This window comes from Pogona vitticeps, chromosome 15 (genome assembly GCF_051106095.1).
Source record: "Pogona vitticeps strain Pit_001003342236 chromosome 15, PviZW2.1, whole genome shotgun sequence".
Taxonomy (NCBI): Eukaryota; Metazoa; Chordata; class Lepidosauria; order Squamata; family Agamidae; genus Pogona; species Pogona vitticeps.
In genome coordinates, this window is record NC_135797.1 from 11,705,955 (window position 1) to 11,723,091 (window position 17,137).

The 17,137-nt window shown below is 51.6% G+C and overlaps 2 protein-coding genes across 7 annotated transcripts; one reads left to right on the plus strand and one right to left on the minus strand.

Moving 5' to 3' along the window:
- Positions 1-1,188: 1,188 nt before the first annotated feature.
- C15H11orf68 (chromosome 15 C11orf68 homolog) lies at positions 1,189-6,593 on the minus strand. Of its 6 annotated transcripts, none has more exons than XR_013539359.1 (3): positions 5,516-6,127; positions 2,527-3,855; positions 1,189-1,418 (listed from the first exon to the last, which is right to left on the minus strand). XR_013539359.1 is itself a non-coding variant. In XM_072984326.2 (3 exons), the coding sequence occupies exon 3, from the start codon at positions 3,838-3,840 to the stop codon at positions 3,097-3,099; it is 744 nt and encodes a 247-aa protein (XP_072840427.1). In that variant the 5' UTR covers positions 3,841-3,855; positions 5,516-5,748; positions 6,297-6,591; the 3' UTR covers positions 1,189-3,096. The 6 variants fall into 6 exon arrangements, 5 of the variants coding, with proteins under 5 accessions (XP_072840427.1, XP_072840428.1, XP_072840430.1 ...); XM_072984326.2 differs by adding an exon at positions 6,297-6,591 and having other exon boundaries at positions 1,189-3,855; positions 5,516-5,748; XM_072984327.2 differs by adding an exon at positions 5,072-5,192 and having other exon boundaries at positions 1,189-3,855; positions 5,516-6,128.
- Positions 6,594-7,867: 1,274 nt separating this feature from the next.
- Positions 7,868-16,985, plus strand: DRAP1 (DR1 associated protein 1). The gene is made up of 7 exons (XM_078382087.1): positions 7,868-8,022; positions 10,453-10,526; positions 11,735-11,828; positions 12,906-13,025; positions 13,540-13,630; positions 14,559-14,644; positions 16,693-16,985. Exons 1-7 carry the CDS (start codon positions 7,982-7,984, stop codon positions 16,844-16,846), a joined length of 660 nt encoding a protein of 219 aa, XP_078238213.1. The 5' UTR covers positions 7,868-7,981; the 3' UTR covers positions 16,847-16,985.
- Positions 16,986-17,137: the final 152 nt, after the last annotated feature.

Consider the following 17,137-nt stretch of genomic DNA (forward strand, 5'->3'; position numbering starts at 1 on the left):
AAATGCTACTAGGACTTGAAACCAAACAGGAACAGAAACCTGGGATGATTTGCATGGCCCCTCTGCTAAGAGCCTGTCATTATAGGATAGGACCATGCCTTGTCTTCAGCAAAATAAAACAAGACACTTGGAGAGTAATAACTGTATCACTTCGTTCTAGTTGAAGGATGAACTATTTAATTGGTAATGTATGGGATACCAGGAAAAATATTTGTTAGAACGAAGGGCTTAGTGGGTTACCTCCAGATATGGGGATACAGCTCCCATGCCCTTTCACCATTGGCTGTGCTGGTTGGGGATGATGGGAGCTGTAGTGCAACAAACATTGAGCATGCCACAAGTTGCCAACCCCTTTAAAAGACTTGGGTCTCCCTAGTCCCAGCCTAACCCCACAACCACCACACTACAGGATAATTTAATTTAGTGTTATCTCCTGAACAGAAAACCACAACATTGTGCCACATCGTGACATCACTGAAGAATTCTAATTTTCTGCTGTTTACAGTTTCTTACGTAAGTCTTTATGCCTTCTCTCTATTCCTCCTACCGTTGGTCATTCTTTCAAGGAGATTCTTAGTATTGAGCCTGGTAGTGCGGCCGGGGAGGAGGGCAGGCAGGCAGGCGGTCAGTTTGGATGGAGAGCCGGCCATGCCTGAGTGGCCAGAGCCTGCCGCCAGGCTGCCTGCTTCCCCTCCTCGCCCTCCTCCTCGCCGGCCATGAACTTCCAGGGCGGGCCCGGGCAGCCGCTGCAGCACAGCCGTCCACACTACATTTTGAGTGGAAATGTTGGGGGGTCGTCTTATACGCCCAGTCATCTTGTACGCCGGCAAATACGGTAAGCAGCACACATTTGCTTTTTTCCTATCCAGTGGCTAACCCAAATTTCAAATGCTTCCTTTTTATGTTATGTCCACACTTCTACGTTACCAAATAGAACAGAGAATACATTAACGTCAAACTGCACATTCTGGAAGTCGATTCTACGTTTTTCTTGCGTATCACATTCTTCATCTTAAAAAGCTGCTTCAGGCTGGTATCTATTCTGTCTTTTGTCCACATTATGAATTTGTTATCTTTAACCCCCATCTCACGTTAGGCTGCTTTCTTTTTATGGAATATCGTGTCCTCAACCCACAGAGGATACACAGCCCCAGCACAGTTGAGCATTAAGCGGACACAGTTCAAACGGTAGGTGTAAGACATGTATTTAGCTGCTTCAAAACGGCTGAGGAAATTTTGGATCAGATCGGGAAAACTTAACTTAGAAAGATGGAGAAGAAGATGAAAGTCAGTACGGGTACAGTGGTTAGTGTTAGGAATAAGGCTCAGAAGTCCTGGGTTCAAATCCTACTGGGACGATGCAATTCACTGGTGACCTTGGGCCGGCTGGATGCTCTGGTCTATCTCTCAGGATCGTTCTGGGAAGAGCCGTAAAAGCTACCTAGAGCTCGGTGGACGGAAGTGTTGCCGCTGTTGATCCAAGGGGGGGGGTGAGTCCTCAGTTCGCCAACCACCACCTCTACAGCCAGGCTTAAATGACTGGGGAATTTACAATGCCAAGAACAGCAGTGCGCCCCCACCCATGCGGTGGAAGCCTTATTCGGCCAGCCCTTGGGCTCCAGAGAGCCGCCCACACCCATTTCCTAGATCTCACAGCTTTTATCTCTCAGGTAGGAACCTTTCGACCCACAATCCATGTATTGTTTTATTCCCACAACAGGACAGCAAAAGCCGCTTCCTGGGTGACCGTGTAGAAAATCGGAAGTGGATAATGCAAATATGCAGAGATTGGGATGGTTATTTTATTTACAAACCGTAACTCGGAGAAAGCCCAGCCGGCCACATTAAGAATTCAACATGACGTTACTCATTAACGAACTTCTAACATGGGGAACTAACTTTTCCCGTTAGTTTTATCACTACGGAAGTGTGGCGGAAGAACAGTACAATTATCTGCTGTCGGAGGGATTTCCGACGTCCGAGAAGCTTGTCTAGGGTGTTGTAGAAGCGGTTTACTTTTCCCTTCCTGGGGGGGGGGGGAATGTGTGGCTCTTGGACAATGTCGCTTGCCCAAACCATCCTAGCTGGCTCTTCTCCAATAAGGCACAGTAGGGAATCAAAGGTCCCGACCCCTGGCTCAGGGGCCAGCAGCTCACCGAGCTAGCCAGCCAGCCATTAAATAACGGAGAAGGAATATAAGGTTCAAATGCTGGAGTTGTACAAAAGCCACTCAGTTTTGAGACTCGGGGAAACTATAAAGTGTGACAGCTAAAGCATTGACTGCTTGGGTTTGCAACTATAAATCAATACAGCTTTTTAAAAGGAGCTTGCCAGCGTCCCCACCATCAAGACTATCACACACAGAGAGACTCAGGATTGTGACTGCTCCTATAGCAGTCCAGAGATCAAGAAAGGAGGAGCGGCAATTGATTTTCGGGGATGCTGCCCCCCCCCAATAAAAGCAAATAAAGTCAAATTCAGATTATTTCAACTGGGGCAAGACTATAACAAAGTTTTGCAACTCACACAAGCCTTAGAGAGTCCGGTTAAAAGATTATTCATCCCAAAGGAACAACTCTGTGTGGTTAGACAGTTAAAAACGAAGCGACTGTGGTACTTAAGGGTTCCCTTTGAGCAGCCTTTCCGTTGATCAGCCAACATGGGGCCTTTCTGCTATAGATGGGCATAACTTATCAAAGCAATTCCAGGAGAACTGGTTCCCTTAGCATCACAGGCTATTGCGGCACACAATGAAAAAGGAAAAGACACAAGGAAAAACTAAGACAGAGAAGCAGCCCTGTTAAGAGGCTCTCTGGAACGAGCCTCGGCTAGACATTTAAAACGAAAAGATTGTCCGTGAAGCACTGTGAAAGAAAGCTCTTCTGCAATAATACAGAAATCCTCAAAAAAAAAAAAAACACCTCCTTCCGAGGTGGCCGGGGGGGTTGGCAACGACAGTCCTCTTGGCCAGCGCGGAGGAGGTCATATGGCCTCTAAGGGACAAAAAGTGGAGAGTGAGCGTTCCGTGCCGGGACCTAGGCTTCTCCGCAGGAGCACCACGCCGCACCGGAAGTGGCACGTGTCCAGAAGAGCCCATTAGGTCACCTCCGTGTTGGTGACTTTGTTGATGATACGGGAGCGCCGAGGGATGCATTCTAGGTCAAACCTGCTTTCATAGATGGTCGGGCAGAGATGCCAGCGATTGTCGCGGTAGATGCCCAGGTAAGTGTAAACGTCGGGCTTGTAGGACAAGTGGCACTTGACCCCCGTGGAGCGGATGACCGCGTCCGCCGCCAGCACCTGCTCCTCGTTGGTGAAGTCCTCCGTGTAGACGCAGATGACCTGCTTGCGATCCGAGTCCGGGCAGCAGGGGCTGACCTTGGCCACGCCGATGCGGCCGTCCAGCACTGCTTGAGCCACCCCACGCCAGGCATGGTCCACCTTGAAGCCACTGTCCAGGTGCATCAGCCACTTCCCCGTCAGCACGCGCCGGTTGAGGGCAAGCTCCCTGACCGTGTCAAAGGTGACGTGGCGCCCGCTCATCTGCAGCCGCTCCCAGTCGTCCTGCAGCCCCACCACATCGCCGCCGTCAGGACAGAAACTGGGGCCGTACACGGCGATCCATCCCACGGGCTCCGCGTTGCGCTCCGGGTCACCGAACCGAGAAACGCGCGACGGCTGGTAGGTCTGCAGCCACTCCTCGAATTCCGCCCGCGGAGTCTTGCGGGCGTCGAAAACCACCCAGGGGTCCATGTCCGCCGCCATGGATTCGGCCGCCAGGTGCTCGGCGGCAAACGCCGCCTCCTTCCTGGTCTCCTCATTGTCCGGCTGGTTCGACATGGTTGCTCTCGACACCTGCGGGTCAAAAGTGCAAAAGCAATAAGCCCACCACAGGCAAAAGGCCGGCAGGCAGGCTTCCTCCCTCCCTCCCGTCTACATCCAAGCTCGCACTAGCATTCTGCCACTTCCTTAACCATATCCTTCAAGTTCAGGCACGAGTAGAGGGAGATGTAGTTATATTTCATGTTTCCACCAATAAGCATCCCCTCTGTGGCTCTCCTTTCCCCCCACTTTATCATTTAAAAAAAAAACTATCAGGCAGTTTCCAAAAGGTCTGTATGGAGAATTAGTGCAGGGAAATCGCCCCAGAGGGAGACCACAGCTGTGATACAAGGAGATCTGCAAGCGGGATCTGAAGGCCTTAGGAATAGATCTCAACAGATGGGAAACCCTAACATCTGAGCATTTAGCCTGGAGGCAGGCAGTGCATCACGGCCTCTCCCAATTTGAAGAGACCCTTGTCCAGCAGGCCGAGGCAAAGAGGCAGTCCTGAAAGCAGCAAAATCAGGGAGCTGGACAGGGGACAGACTGTATTTGTCTCCAGTGTGGAAGGGATGGTCACTGCCGAATTGGCCTCAGCCACAATAGATGCTGTTCCAAGACCTCCATACAGAGCATGTTACCATAGTCTCTCGAGATTGAAGGATGCCTACACTAATCAGGCGGTAAGACACCAACGAGTTGAAAAATTTCCCCATTTAGAATTGTAGTTGCAGGAACTCAAGATCCGTGCTACGGGATGGGAGCTCCCCCTTTTTTTCTTTTCCTTTTTTGATTTAGTCAAAACTGTAGTGCAGAAAAGTAGGGTATACTGATAGGACAGGGTGCTATCTTTGGGTTTGACACTTGTGTCCAAACACCCACTTGGCCGTTCATGCTCCCGATACGGCCTTCTACAACAAATTATAATCTGTCTACTGGGTCACCAGACAGGACTGCTTTGAAGTTAAAGAGAAGGCAATACGTACATTACATGCCAAAGCGGAAGGCCAGTATTAAATAAATAAATAAAAACAAAACATATGCACACACACAAAAGAACCACACAGGTTGTTCCATACGTTGCTCACTTCAAATGCAGGGTTTTGTTTACAAACCAAATCTGCACCTGTACAATCATTTTGAGCAAAATATAGTTTTCAGGAGAAAAGGGCTGGAAGGAGTAGGTTTAGGCACATGCTGTAGGGGGAAAAAAAAGCCTACGGTTCTAAATGAATTTACATATTCACACCTCCAAGTGTGCCAACTGTATGCAAATCACTCAGCACCCAGGTCACCTTCGTTTGTAATTCCCCTCATCTGCATGCGAGCAGTTTTGCCCAACGAACAGTTTTGGTGCTAGACAGAGGACCCTGTAAAGCCGGAGCACCTTAGATGAGAGGTGATGATACTAGAAACAGAGGGTAGTCTGTGGCACTCCAGATGTTATACTACAAATCCCATCAAGCACCGTCCCCCTCGACTATGCTGCCTAGAGCTAATGGGACTTGCAAGGGACCCCTTCCTGGAGCCCATCCACGTGAAGGAAACGGCTCTAGTTCTGACTGGGAGCTGGTGCGAATCAAGGGCTAAAAAGAAGAATATATTGGCAAACGCTGATATTTCCCCCGTCGCTCTCCTCATGCTCAGGTCTAACCCCTCCATGAAAAGGGGGTTTATTTTTATTAATTGCTACCTCGCGAAAAGTCTGCCAGGGTTCAATCCTCCGAATGAAGGCTCCGGCCAAGTTATCCGAAGAAGGAGGTCGCGACTTTGGAAGGAATTAGAAAAGATCATCAAGTGTCAGGAGGATGTGTCCCCGGGAGACCCCGATCCTAGAAGCCTCCTGGTTTTTTCCCCCCGATCCTTGGATACGGGTGCGAAAGCTGACGGGGGGGGTGGAACCATCATCTGTGAGGAGAGCTTGGGCTGAAAGAAAGATGAAACAATAATCCAAGCCTGAGCTTCTGTTCTGGAAAGCCAAGGGGGTTGAGCCTGAAAGCTGTCCTACATGGGGCACCTCAAGAGAAGGGCAGGAGGGTTCTCTGGAGAAGGCCACCCTGGTGGGGGGGGGGAGGCAGCAGGAGAAGAGGAAGGGCCCCCACGCCCCCCCCAAAAAAACACGAGATGTACGGACTCCCTCAAAGAAGCCACGGGGGTCTTGAGTTCGAGTCTAGCGCCTTGGGAGAGAGAAGCCTTTTGGGGAGCGGCCCTCAGAAGGAGGCGTCTTGACAGCCCCCCCCTCACAACCCCCCCTAAGCCTACCTTGCAAGGCGGTAAGCGGGATAATACAGGTTAATACAAACCCCCTACCCCCCCACCTTGATTACATCTTGCCCCCTGAAAGCCCCCCCGGGGGTCATTTGCATATGCAAATGCCGCCCAGCTCCATTTCCCCTCCCCCTTCCTCCTCCTCCTCTTCTTCCTCCTCGACCTCCCCCCCCCGCCCTCCTCCTCTTCCTCCTCCGTTACCGTACCAACCGCCCAGGGGGGAAAGGGCGTGGCCCTGGAGGACCACCCGGAAATGACGTCAGGAGGAGGGCTTTCTGAAAGGGAATGGAACCGGAAGGAGGATTTTGGGGAGGGGAGGGGGCCCCTGAAACCTTTTATTTCCTTTTTTTTTTAAAGAGCCGTTTTGGGAGCGAGGCGCTCCTCTCGCGCGTGCGTAACGGTCGGAGCGGGGTTTCCCCCCCCCCTTTCGGCGCGTCGCTTCCGGTTGTGAAAGGGCGGCCCGCCATTTTGAGGGCCCTCTCTCTCCGTGTGTCGGCCGTTCTAGGACGCCCTCAACTCGGTGGTTTCCGACGGCGCCGGAAGAGCGGGCCGTTTCCAACCGGAAGGCGTCTTAAAGGGGGGGCGGCGTCGGTCTAGGCCGAGAGCTCTATGGTGGAGGCTTAATCCTTTTGAATGGGTTGGGTTGGAAAAACCAATTTGTTTTTTTTAAAGATTATCCCTTTTTTCAGCCCCGGAGGCCTAGATAAGAGGTCTCTCAATCTCTCTCTGTCCCCCCCCCACACCCACCTCTGTGGGGTTGTTATCACAGCCGGCCTACCTTGCAGGGCTGTTGCAAGACCAGGAAGCCATAAGTATTTTCATTGAGGGGCAAAGTATATGTACAGTCTATAGGGCTGAAATGCAAACATAATCTGGGATGAGAATGCCATGGGGGGGCTACACGGCGAGGGTGTCGTTAGGTGTCTCTCAACCCCACATACACATACAGTACACGCATCTCAAGGCAAGCACGTCTGAGGGGGTCCGTTTTTGTGGACGGAAGTGTGTGTGTGTGTGGGGGGTTCAGAAGGATCTTGCGGTCCATAAAAACTCGCCCTAACCTTTTCCCCCTGCTGAGCAGGCGGCTCCCGCCCTTTAGGACTCCAATTCCCAGAAGGCCCAGCCACCCACGGCCATCGCTAAGGATGGCGGGAGTTGTAGTCCAGCAAGGCAGGCGCTTTAGAAAAGGGGGTTTTCCCCGCACAAGGGGGGCGCGGGGTTGTCTTTTTTTTTCCCAAGCAAGTGATCAGGCAAGGAAAGCAACAAATCAAGCGAGGACCCCCCCCAAAAAAAGTCTGGTCTGCTCAGAAACAGATCCAGGAGTCGGGGACTTGAACCCGGGGCTCTTGAGTAGATGGGATTTGTGGTGGGAGGTGGGGAGGGTGTGAGCCTGACTATGAGGGTGTCTGTCTCTCTTCTCTTGGGAACAGATGAGAAGACGTTGCCTTTGAAAAAAAAATAATACGTAATAATAAATAATAAAGGCATGAAAGCCTAATCCACGCAAACCTTGGGAAGGGGAGGCGCTCTGCACAAGGCTCAGAGGCACCCTCGCCTCCCTCCAGGCTGGTCCATTTCAGTAGCGGGGGGGGGAGCAGGCAGGGCAGCGAGGCGGGGTGGAAGGAGGCTGTGCATTTCGCGCGTGTTTTATGAATGAGCCCGGCGGCGGCGGCCCTCCCGGGAACCGGAGCGGCGCTAGGACCGCGCGGAGGCCACCCGTCGGGTCCGGGCGAGGCGGCTCCTTTCCGAGGCTGCCGCGGTCGGCGATCCGGGCCGGTCTCTCTCTCTCTCTCTCTCTCTCTCGTCTTGGGGGGTGGGGGGGGGCCTCGGTGCAGGCCCGCCTGGGGGTGGGGGGTGGGGGCAGCCGGAGGAGGAGGAGGAGGAGGAGAAGATGCCGAGCAAGAAGAAGAAATACAACGCCCGCTTCCCCCCCGGTGAGAAAGAGAGAGGGAGGGGGAAAGAGGGGGGGCAGGGGGAGCCTCACCCCCTCCCTTCTTCCTCCCCCCTCCCTCCCCCTCCTTCCTCCCCCCTTCCTCCCCCTTCCTCCTCCCCCTCCCTCCCCTCCCTCCCCCCTCCTTCCTCCCCCCTTCCTCCCCCTTCCTCCTCCCCCCCTCCCTCCCCTCCCTCCCCCCCTCCTTCCTCCCCCCTTCCTCCCCCTTCTTCCTCCCCCCTCCCTCCCCCTTCTTCCTCCCCCCTCCTTCCCCCCTCCTTCCTCCCCCCTCCTTCTTCCCCCCTTCCTCCCCCCCTTGCACCCACCCCCCATGACAGCCTGGCCCTCTTCCCCCCCCAAGGGTGGGGGTGGGGAGACAGCTGGAGGGATGGGGGAGAAGCGCCTGAACATCTGGCATCGCGAGGCCCCCAGCTGCGGAATCCAGCTGGGGACGGGGGGGCCATTCCAACCCCTCCCAAAAGTCATGGCTTGACTATTGTGCCCATGGACTCCCCCCCTCCTTGCCCTCCCCCCCCGCCTTCCCTTTCCCTATGTTGGCCCCCCCAGCAAGGTTTGAGAGGGGTGGGGGGGAGAAGGACACCCTTGGGGGGCAGCTCTCTCCCCAACAGATCTGGTCCCCCCCCCACCTCCGCCGCAAAGATGAAGCACTGACCCCTTTGGGGGGGGAGGCTGGGGCTTAGCCCACACACACCTTTTCATCACCCCCCTCCCGAAATCTTTTTCCCTCCTCGTTCCCCCCCCAATTGCAAAGTGGGGGGGGGTTGAGATCCCAGCCCACGCAGACCCACAGAAAAGGATTGGAAACAACACACACACACACATACCGTGCCTGACCCCCCCCCCAATCAGAAGGCTAGAGGTGTGTGCCCAGGTAGGAAGGTGTGTGTGTGGGGGGGAAAGAGACTACAACTCCCAGTGGCAGCCTGGGGAATTCTGGGAATTGGAGTCCGGAGACAAATGCACCCACAAGCAGCAGGAAAAGGCAGGAGGGACGAATCCAGCCCTGCCTGCCTGCCTGTCTCCACCGATGGCCCCCCCTTCATACACACCTGAGATCCATTTGCACCCCAGTTTATGATAGATCAGGCCTGTCACTAAGTTGGGACTTTTGGGGGGGGGGGGCTCCCAAAGGTGGAGGGTACCCGAATCTAGAGGCACATCTACGGGTGAATAAAAATAAATGGCAGTGTATTCTGGTCACTTTCCTTTAAAACACAAAAAGGCATGAGTGTATTAAATCTCCTTTTTATGGGGGGTCAGGGTTCATGCCCATGCAGAAGGGCCGGGACACCGTCTTCCCTTCCCCCCTAAACCATGGAGATATTGCTGGACCAACAATATGGGCTCTAGGGGCAGACTAGGAATCGGGGTTGATGGCCCATGATTATCCTTCTACACAAACGCATGTACTGTATATATATATTTCAGTTTGTGTCGATTGCTAAATTTTGTAGCCATTTATCTATATCCAGTTTGATACTCCGGTGCTTCCTGTTCTACACGGCTTTGTTTTGCTATCCTGTATTGGTTTGTTTGTTTGTTTTGGGAAGAATTGCAAACAGCGCCTTGTCACCCCAATACAGTAGCCTGGTGGGTTGGTAGTGGGTCAGGCAGGATAATTTCCCAAGGGTTCATTCATGGGCTTTTATTAGTGGGAGAGAAGTGTGTGTGTTTGAGAAAGGAAGGAAGGAAGGAGCTGATGACGGATAAGAGGAAGGAAGGAAGGAGCTGATGATGGATAAGAGGAAGGAAGGAAGGCACTGATGATGGATAAGAGGAAGGAAGGAAGGAAGAAAGGAAGGAGCTTATGGATAAGAGGTAGGAAGAAGGAGCTGATGATGGATAAGAGGAAGGAAGGAAGGCACCGATGATGGATAAGAGGAAGGAAGGAAGAAGGGAAGGAGCTGATGATGGATAAGAGGAAGGAAGGAAGGCACTGATGACAGATAAGAGGAAGGAAGGAAGGCGCTGATGATGGATAAGAGGAAGGAAGGAAGGAAGAAAGGAAGGAGCTTATGGATAAGAGGTAGGAAGAAGGAGCTGATGATGGATAAGAGGAAGGAAGGAAGGCACCGATGATGGATAAGAGGAAGGAAGGAAGAAGGGAAGGAGCTGATGATGGATAAGAGGAAGGAAGGAAGGCACTGATGACAGATAAGAGGAAGGAAGGAAGGAGCTGATGATGGATAAGAGGAAGGAAGAAAGGAAGGAAGGAGCTGATTATGGATAGGAAGGAAGGAAGGAAGGAAGGAATAGACGGGCGTCTAGTGGTTAGCGCAGGAGTGGGACGCGGTCCTAGGCCAGAAAAGGACTTTACTTGAAAGCTTCTGTATAAATTCGTAGATAAAATAGCAAATATGAACTGTCTCCAATACCCGGCCTCTCTCGTCCCCCTCCTCATTTTTGTGGCAGGCTCGAATTAAGAAGATCATGCAGACGGACGAGGAAATCGGCAAAGTGGCTGCAGCCGTTCCTGTGATCATCTGTATCCTCCTTCCCGGCTGGCCGAGGTTTCCCTCCTCTCACGGGGAAACCCACACCGAAGGGATGGGTCTGTGAAATGTCACATGGATTGCTCGGAGAGAGTTGTAACGGTTCCACCCCAAGATCCAGTCTTTCTGGCCGTGGTTCCCCAGGAGTTATAAAGTGTCCCTGGTGCTTTCCGGAGCCTCTCTCAGCCCAAATCCTTTCTTCCTTGGAAACCAAGAGCTTCGTGCTCGTGTGGATGCGCTGTGCGACTGAATGGCATACTGTGCGCCGAAAAAGCGAAAACCAGGGGAATTCTGTCCTCCCAATTTAAAATGGGTTTCCCTGCAGGAAATAAGAAACAGTGGCCCAAATCCAGTGGGCAATTTACATGGGCCTAAATGAAACCGTGTAAGTCATGGCAGCAAATTGCCACTAATTGCAGGATCGTGATGGTGTTCCTTAGTGCCTTCCAGAATGCAATTGGCACTTAAATAATTAGGGGTAATTTGCTGCCTTGGCTTAGACGGGTTCACTTCGGCTTGCATAAATTACTAGTAGATCGCTCAGTGGTTGAGGTCTTTGTCTGCAGAGCCAGAGGTTGGGAGCTTGATTCTCTACGGGGCTGGCCTCCCGGGAGAAAAGCCAGCCTGGGTGGCCTTGGGCCAGCAGCCCCCAGAAGAAGGGGCTGGTTAATCACCTCTGAGTACAGTGGTGCCTCGCATTACGACGTTAATTCGTTCCAGCGAAATTGCTGTAGAACGAAAACGTCGTAAAGCGAAAATTAAAAAGCCATTGAAACGCATTAAAACCTGGTTAATGCGTTCCAGTTGGCTAAGAACTCACCGTCCATCGATGATCCTCCATAGGGGCGGCCATTTTCGGATGCCTGTGGAGCGAAAAATGGCTCCTGAACACAGCGGGGAGCCATTTTGAGCACCCGGCGGCCGTTTTGAAAACCCGACGATCAGCTGTTTTGATCGTCGGGAAGCGAAAATCAGTTCCTGAAACAGGGAACCGATCATCGTGCAGCGAAATTCCCCCATTCAAAACGTCGTGTGAGGCACCACTGTATTCTCTCCCTGGAACACTCTGAAAAAAGGGGTTGCCGTAAGTCGTCATATGTTGAGGATCGGTTTCTGGGCATTTTAGGAAAATGACAAATTGCCCCATCTTTGTGGGTGGGTCCTATCCCGGCACGCCTTAACTCTGACTCCAAAACAAAAGCTCGTGCCCTGGAACTCTTTCTAGAATCGCTGCTGAAAAATGCCTGCCACGTGACGCAGTCCAGAAACGCCAAGACAATGACAACGTCCCACTTGTGAGTATCCCCTGCGCTGGTGCTGAGGGTTGGGTTGCGCTGAGGCCGGAAGCCGAACAGCCGGGCCTGCAGGCTCCATGGAGAACGTTTGGCAGGTCGGTCCCCTGCGTCTCCGGGCAGGGCCAGCAAGGACCCCTAAATCTCGGCCGTCCGTGGGGGGCAGTCATGATTTGAAGGGATCAACGGGCCGTGTCAAATCCCGGACTGCTTCTGCTCCTCATATTTAAGTGCAGTGGTGCCTTGCTTAACGAGCGCACCATTTAACGACCAATCCGCATAGCGACATGTTTTTTGCGATCGCTAATGATAGATAGGCTAAACATCGCATTGCGATGATCGGTAAGCGTTTCGATGCATTGCGATGTTTAGAAAACAGCTGATCAGTGGTTCCAAAATGGCAGCCAGGTGCAGAAAGTGGCCGCCCGCAGCGTTTTCGTGCCCTGCCCTCGCTTACCGGGCAGCGAAAATGGCAGCTGGATGGGGGAATCTTCACTTACCGGTGAATTTTTCCCCAATAGGAATGCATTTGGAATTGTGAGAATTCCAAAAAAATAACACTTCCGAGCCTCTTTCAGCAGTGGGGTGCTTCTGGGAGAGGCCGGAAGGGGGAAGGAAGGAAGGAGGTTTGACTTATTATAAGCCAGTTTCCTCTCTTTCTTTTTCAATCAAGCCTATTTGAAGTCCACCATCTTCCTTTGCTTTTTGGCGCCTTCGGAGGGTCCGAGGAGGTTTTGCTCCTTGGGGGGGCAAGCGGGTGGGCGGAGCCGCTGGGCAGGAGGCCCTCGTTTCCATCCCTGGCATCTTTGCATTTTGGAGCCAGAGAGATTGGCGTACGAATTTGGTTCTTGCATCCTTTGCCATGCAGAATTGGTACTGGTAAAAAAAAAATTACATTGCTGTTAAAAAAACCCACACAAACAAACACCGGATGAACTTTCTTGCATCTGCTGGTGAGGCCGGGAGGGAATCGGACCTGAAACGGTGGCTTTCGGCAGGAGATTTTCTCTCTTCTCCTCTACAACCCTGGCGGGCGGTGTTTCTGAACATGTATGCCAACCCTGTGGTCTGGCTTTACAGGAAACAGTGCATTGAGCTGGAGCAGCAGTTTGATTTCCTGAAGGACTTAGTGGCCTCCGTGCCGGATATGCAGGGAGATGCGGAAGACAACCACATGGAGGGGGAGAAAGTGTCCAGGAGGTAAGGGAAACCGTGGGGAAGGGGGTGGGGGCGCAGACCTTAGATGATGATGATGATCAGGCTATTTGAAGGATGGTATCACCCCATAGGGACATGGGTGGCGCTGCAGGCTAAACCGCAGTAGCCTCTGTGCTGCTTGCTTGTTCAGGAAAAAAGGGCGACAGGGATGAGAAAAATAAAAGAGGGTAGAGGAAACGGTGTTTGCGACCCCAAGCTTGAGGGAGGAGAGCAGTTCAGTAAATAGAGGCGGAGATTCTCCGGCCAACGCCTGCCAGCCTTTCCAACCCGTGCTGCGGTGATGATGTTTTTTAGGTCACGCTCTCTCTGTGGCTGATGTGTGGTTTTGGAAAAAAATATCATTTTTTAAAAAGGTATCTTGTTGTTGTTTTTAAAGTACCCAACGCTTTCTGGAGGTTTCCAGGGCCAGAAATGCAAGTTTCCGACAGATTCTTCGGTCCTGGCAAAGGATTCTCCTGGTTTTTTACTCATCTCTGCTTTTTTCTCTCTGGCTCAGGGGCCGGAAGCCGGGCAGCGGGCGCAAGAACGGCGGCACGGCAGGCAAAGGGCGGGATCCGAAGCAGTCGGGCACGGACTCCGAACAAGAGGTGTGTGAGGTGTGAGGGCAGAGACACCGTGGTCTATCGTGAAGCGAAAGTGCTTGTCCTTCCTGGTTCTCACCTGTCGGAAGAGGCTGTCAACGCCACCACTGCCCAAATCAACCGGTCTGTTCTGATAAGAGATGGGCACCGACTATTGGTTCGTTGGTTCGTGCTGGTTCGTCCACACGTCCAACAGTTCCGAGCCCTGCCTCCTCTGTTCTGCGGTTCCAAGCCCTGCCCCCTTTGGCAGGCGCCCGCTTGGAGGCAGGGTTGATCCGAAGGGTTAGGAGCTTCGGGTCCCAATCAAGCATCCTCAGAACGCTGGGGGGGGGGCGGTCAGGAGGGGCTCTAGAGCCAACATCTCTACCAATTCTCACCTCCACCCCCAGCACTGATATTTTGAACAATGTCCTTTAAATTCCTCATTATGCCCCTTCGTACTCCGTCCTGGGGAATCTAGTTTGCATCTGCCCATCAGAGAATGCACCAGCCCTCGATACAGTGCAGAGCTTTTAAGCTAACTTTATAGAATTAATTTGTTGCCCCAATCTTGTGCATGCTCTCTCTCTCTCTCTCTTTTACTGTAATGGGTCTACTCTAAGGAATGGTTGGATTTGTAGGTTTGGTGCAGTCCTGAGAATCATAGATCGATAGCTCTCTTCAGATCGATAGCCCTTGGGAGGTGGCGAGCGCTCCAATGCTGGAGGCCTTCAAGAGAAAATTGGACCACCCTCTGTTAGATCTACTTTGCTTTTGGATTCCTGCCTTGGCCAGGGGGTTGGACTGGATGGCCTCACAAGCCCCTTCCGACCGCATGATTCTATGAATCGTCCCTGGCAGTCTGTGGCTGGCGGTGGGCGCTGACGTGCCAGCAGAACCAACCCTTAGCAGGAACGAAGACGGCTGTGTGCTAAATGTTTTCTGCTTTGTGTAGGATGATTCTGAAGACAGCGAGAGCAACGGGGAGGAGGAAATGTCCCAGACGGCTCCCCCAGTCCGGCCCGCCACGCATCTTTCTACGTAAGAATTTTTTAAAATATCATTTTTCTATCATCATAGAATTGTAGAGTCAGGAGACACACACACACACACACACACACACACACACACACACACACACACACACACACACACGTCGTTTTCTACGAAGCTCGAAATAAGGCAACTGAAAATGAAATTGTCAGCCTTCAGCATTACGAAATCGAAAAATCAAGGTGTTGCTGTTTAAAAGGAGAAACATTCAACACATTGGCCAAAATCCTATTTTCCCGTAGTCGATTGCACTAGAGGTGGCCTATTTGAGCCAAAGGGGTTTGGTGGGTCCCCTCCTCTTTTAAGCGCCATTGATTCAAAGGAGCCTACTCTAGTTGTGACTTTACTTTAGCGCGTTACGTTACAGCTAGAGTAAGCCCATTTCAATCAAGGGAACTTCCAGACTTCTTGAACAGATGGCCAAGTAACTATTGCAGAAAGTCTAGCAGGTGAGTCGCTGGGGGGGGGTCTATTCCCACCCAGCCATTTCAACGTCCCCACAACCCGCTGTCTATCACACCCACCTTGTTGAAGTCACGCTCTTGAAAACCACTGTCTTTCCGTCTCCCATAAGTAACGTTTACAAAAACAAAATTGTTCCCTGCCTTGGGCCCTCACCAAAAATTAACGAAGACTCAGAACAAAGCCAAATTAAGTTTGCACACGTTTTACAAGGTGCTCTAACGAATCCAAGCATTTAAAACAGTTTCTGAGTCTTCGTTAATTTTTGGTGAATTGTTTTCTCCCCCATTGGAATGCATTAAAGTGCCCGTTTGACAGCTGTCAAACTTGGGTTCAATGCATTTCAATGGGGGGGAAAATTCACCAAAAATTAACGAAGACTCAGAACAAAGCCAAATTAAGTTTGCACACAGTTTAGAAGGTGCACTAACGATTCCACGCATTTAAAACAGTTTTTGAACATTTTAAGACACTTTAAAAATAGCGAAAACAGACATCGCAAAACCATTGAAATGCATTGAACAGTCTTCAATGCATTCCAATGGGGAAACATTATATCGCTTAGCGATGTTTCCTATAGCGATTTTCGCTTAAGCACAGCAATCCATTCCTATTGGAACGGATTATCCAGTTTTCAATGTATCTCTATGGGAAAACGTGTTTCGCTTAGCGATGTTTTCCCATAGCGATGTTTTTTTTGGAACCAATTAAAATCGTTAAGCGAGGCACCACTGTATTTCTTTTAAAATAGAAATCTGAATTTGAATCAGGTTTTCTAGAGCATAGAGGATTAAGCGTGCTCCAAATTATGGCATCTCCTTCGTCTGCTTTAGGCATTTAAAAAACCACACGTACATGGATGATTTTACACTGTTTAGAGGGGTTATATTGGAGTGCCGTCCATGCCTGATAATTTCAGGCCTTCCCGTCTGCATTGTGAGCGAGCTTAGCTCAGGGCATGCGGAGAAGCTCCCTGGCCGCTTGCTGGTGGGCAGAGCACTAAACATTACATTAGAAAAAGTAACTGTAGTGACAGCCCCCACCCAAGTAATTAACCACCCCCAGAGCTGTGTGTGTGTGTTTTTTTTTTCCCAGTGTCCGTCCTCACCATTTAATTCAATTTCTTTTGAGTCACTTTTAAAGGAACTCCTCCTGGCATGGGAGACAAAAACCGCATGGAGGGGAAGTTCCCTTTTTTAAAAAGGAATTAGTTACAACTGCCATGCCAAGGCCCCAAAAGTAGTTCCTGGCTGTAGTCGTGACATATTTTTTTATTCGCCGCCCTTTGCTTCCTTATGATTTAAAAATAACTAAAATACATTATTTTTGGGGGGGGTGGATGGGGGACTCAGGGTCGTGGGGGGGGAAGAGATGCTTCGCCATCATGGCTGTGTAGAGCTGCCCTTAAGTCCGTCCACAGGATCTTATCCTGGACTGTTTCCCTTTCTGAGTTGCTCCTGAGTAGACCCTTGGAGCAGGTCAAAAAGCTGGGGGCCTCCACGCCCCCCCACCTCAGCAATTCCTCCCCATCCTGATCTCTCTCTCCATGTTTTTTTTCTTCCCCCCCCCTCCAGTGCGCCAGCGCCGTATTTACACTTCACCTCCCCCCCGGTTTCTGCCATCCCGATTCCCGTCTCTGCCCCGGCGGGGGCCATGCCGGCGGCCCCTCCACCTGCCCCCCTCGGGCCGGGCCGGGAGGATGATGAAGAGGAGGATTACGACTCCTAACCCTCGGTCCTGTTTTAGCTGCTGCCACTTTGCGGGGTGGGGTGGGGTGGGGTGGGGGGAGAAAAGAGGGGGAGGGAGGGAGAGAACAGGGTTTGGACAAGGTCTGTTCTTAAATTTATTAAAAAACTATGAAACTCTGGTGGGAGCTTTCTGTGTGTGTATTTTTATTTTTATTTTATTTTTGGCCAACCCACCGAATCCTTTTCTCATAGCATAGAGGAGAAAGAGGAAGCATCCATTCACCCCCCCCTCACTCCCCCCACCATCACCAGATCTTCCCATTTTAACATT

Coding starts and splice junctions, on each gene's coding strand:
- C15H11orf68 (XM_078382086.1), bottom strand. CDS start 3,840: ATGTCGAACCAGCCGGACAATGAGGAGACCAGGAAGGAGGCGGCGTTT.
- DRAP1 (XM_078382087.1), top strand. CDS start 7,982: ATGCCGAGCAAGAAGAAGAAATACAACGCCCGCTTCCCCCC. Junction 8,023..10,452: donor TACAACGCCCGCTTCCCCCC/CGGTGAGAAAGA, acceptor ATTTTTGTGGCA/GGCTCGAATTAAGAAGATCA. Junction 13,631..14,558: donor GCACGGACTCCGAACAAGAG/GTGTGTGAGGTG, acceptor TGCTTTGTGTAG/GATGATTCTGAAGACAGCGA.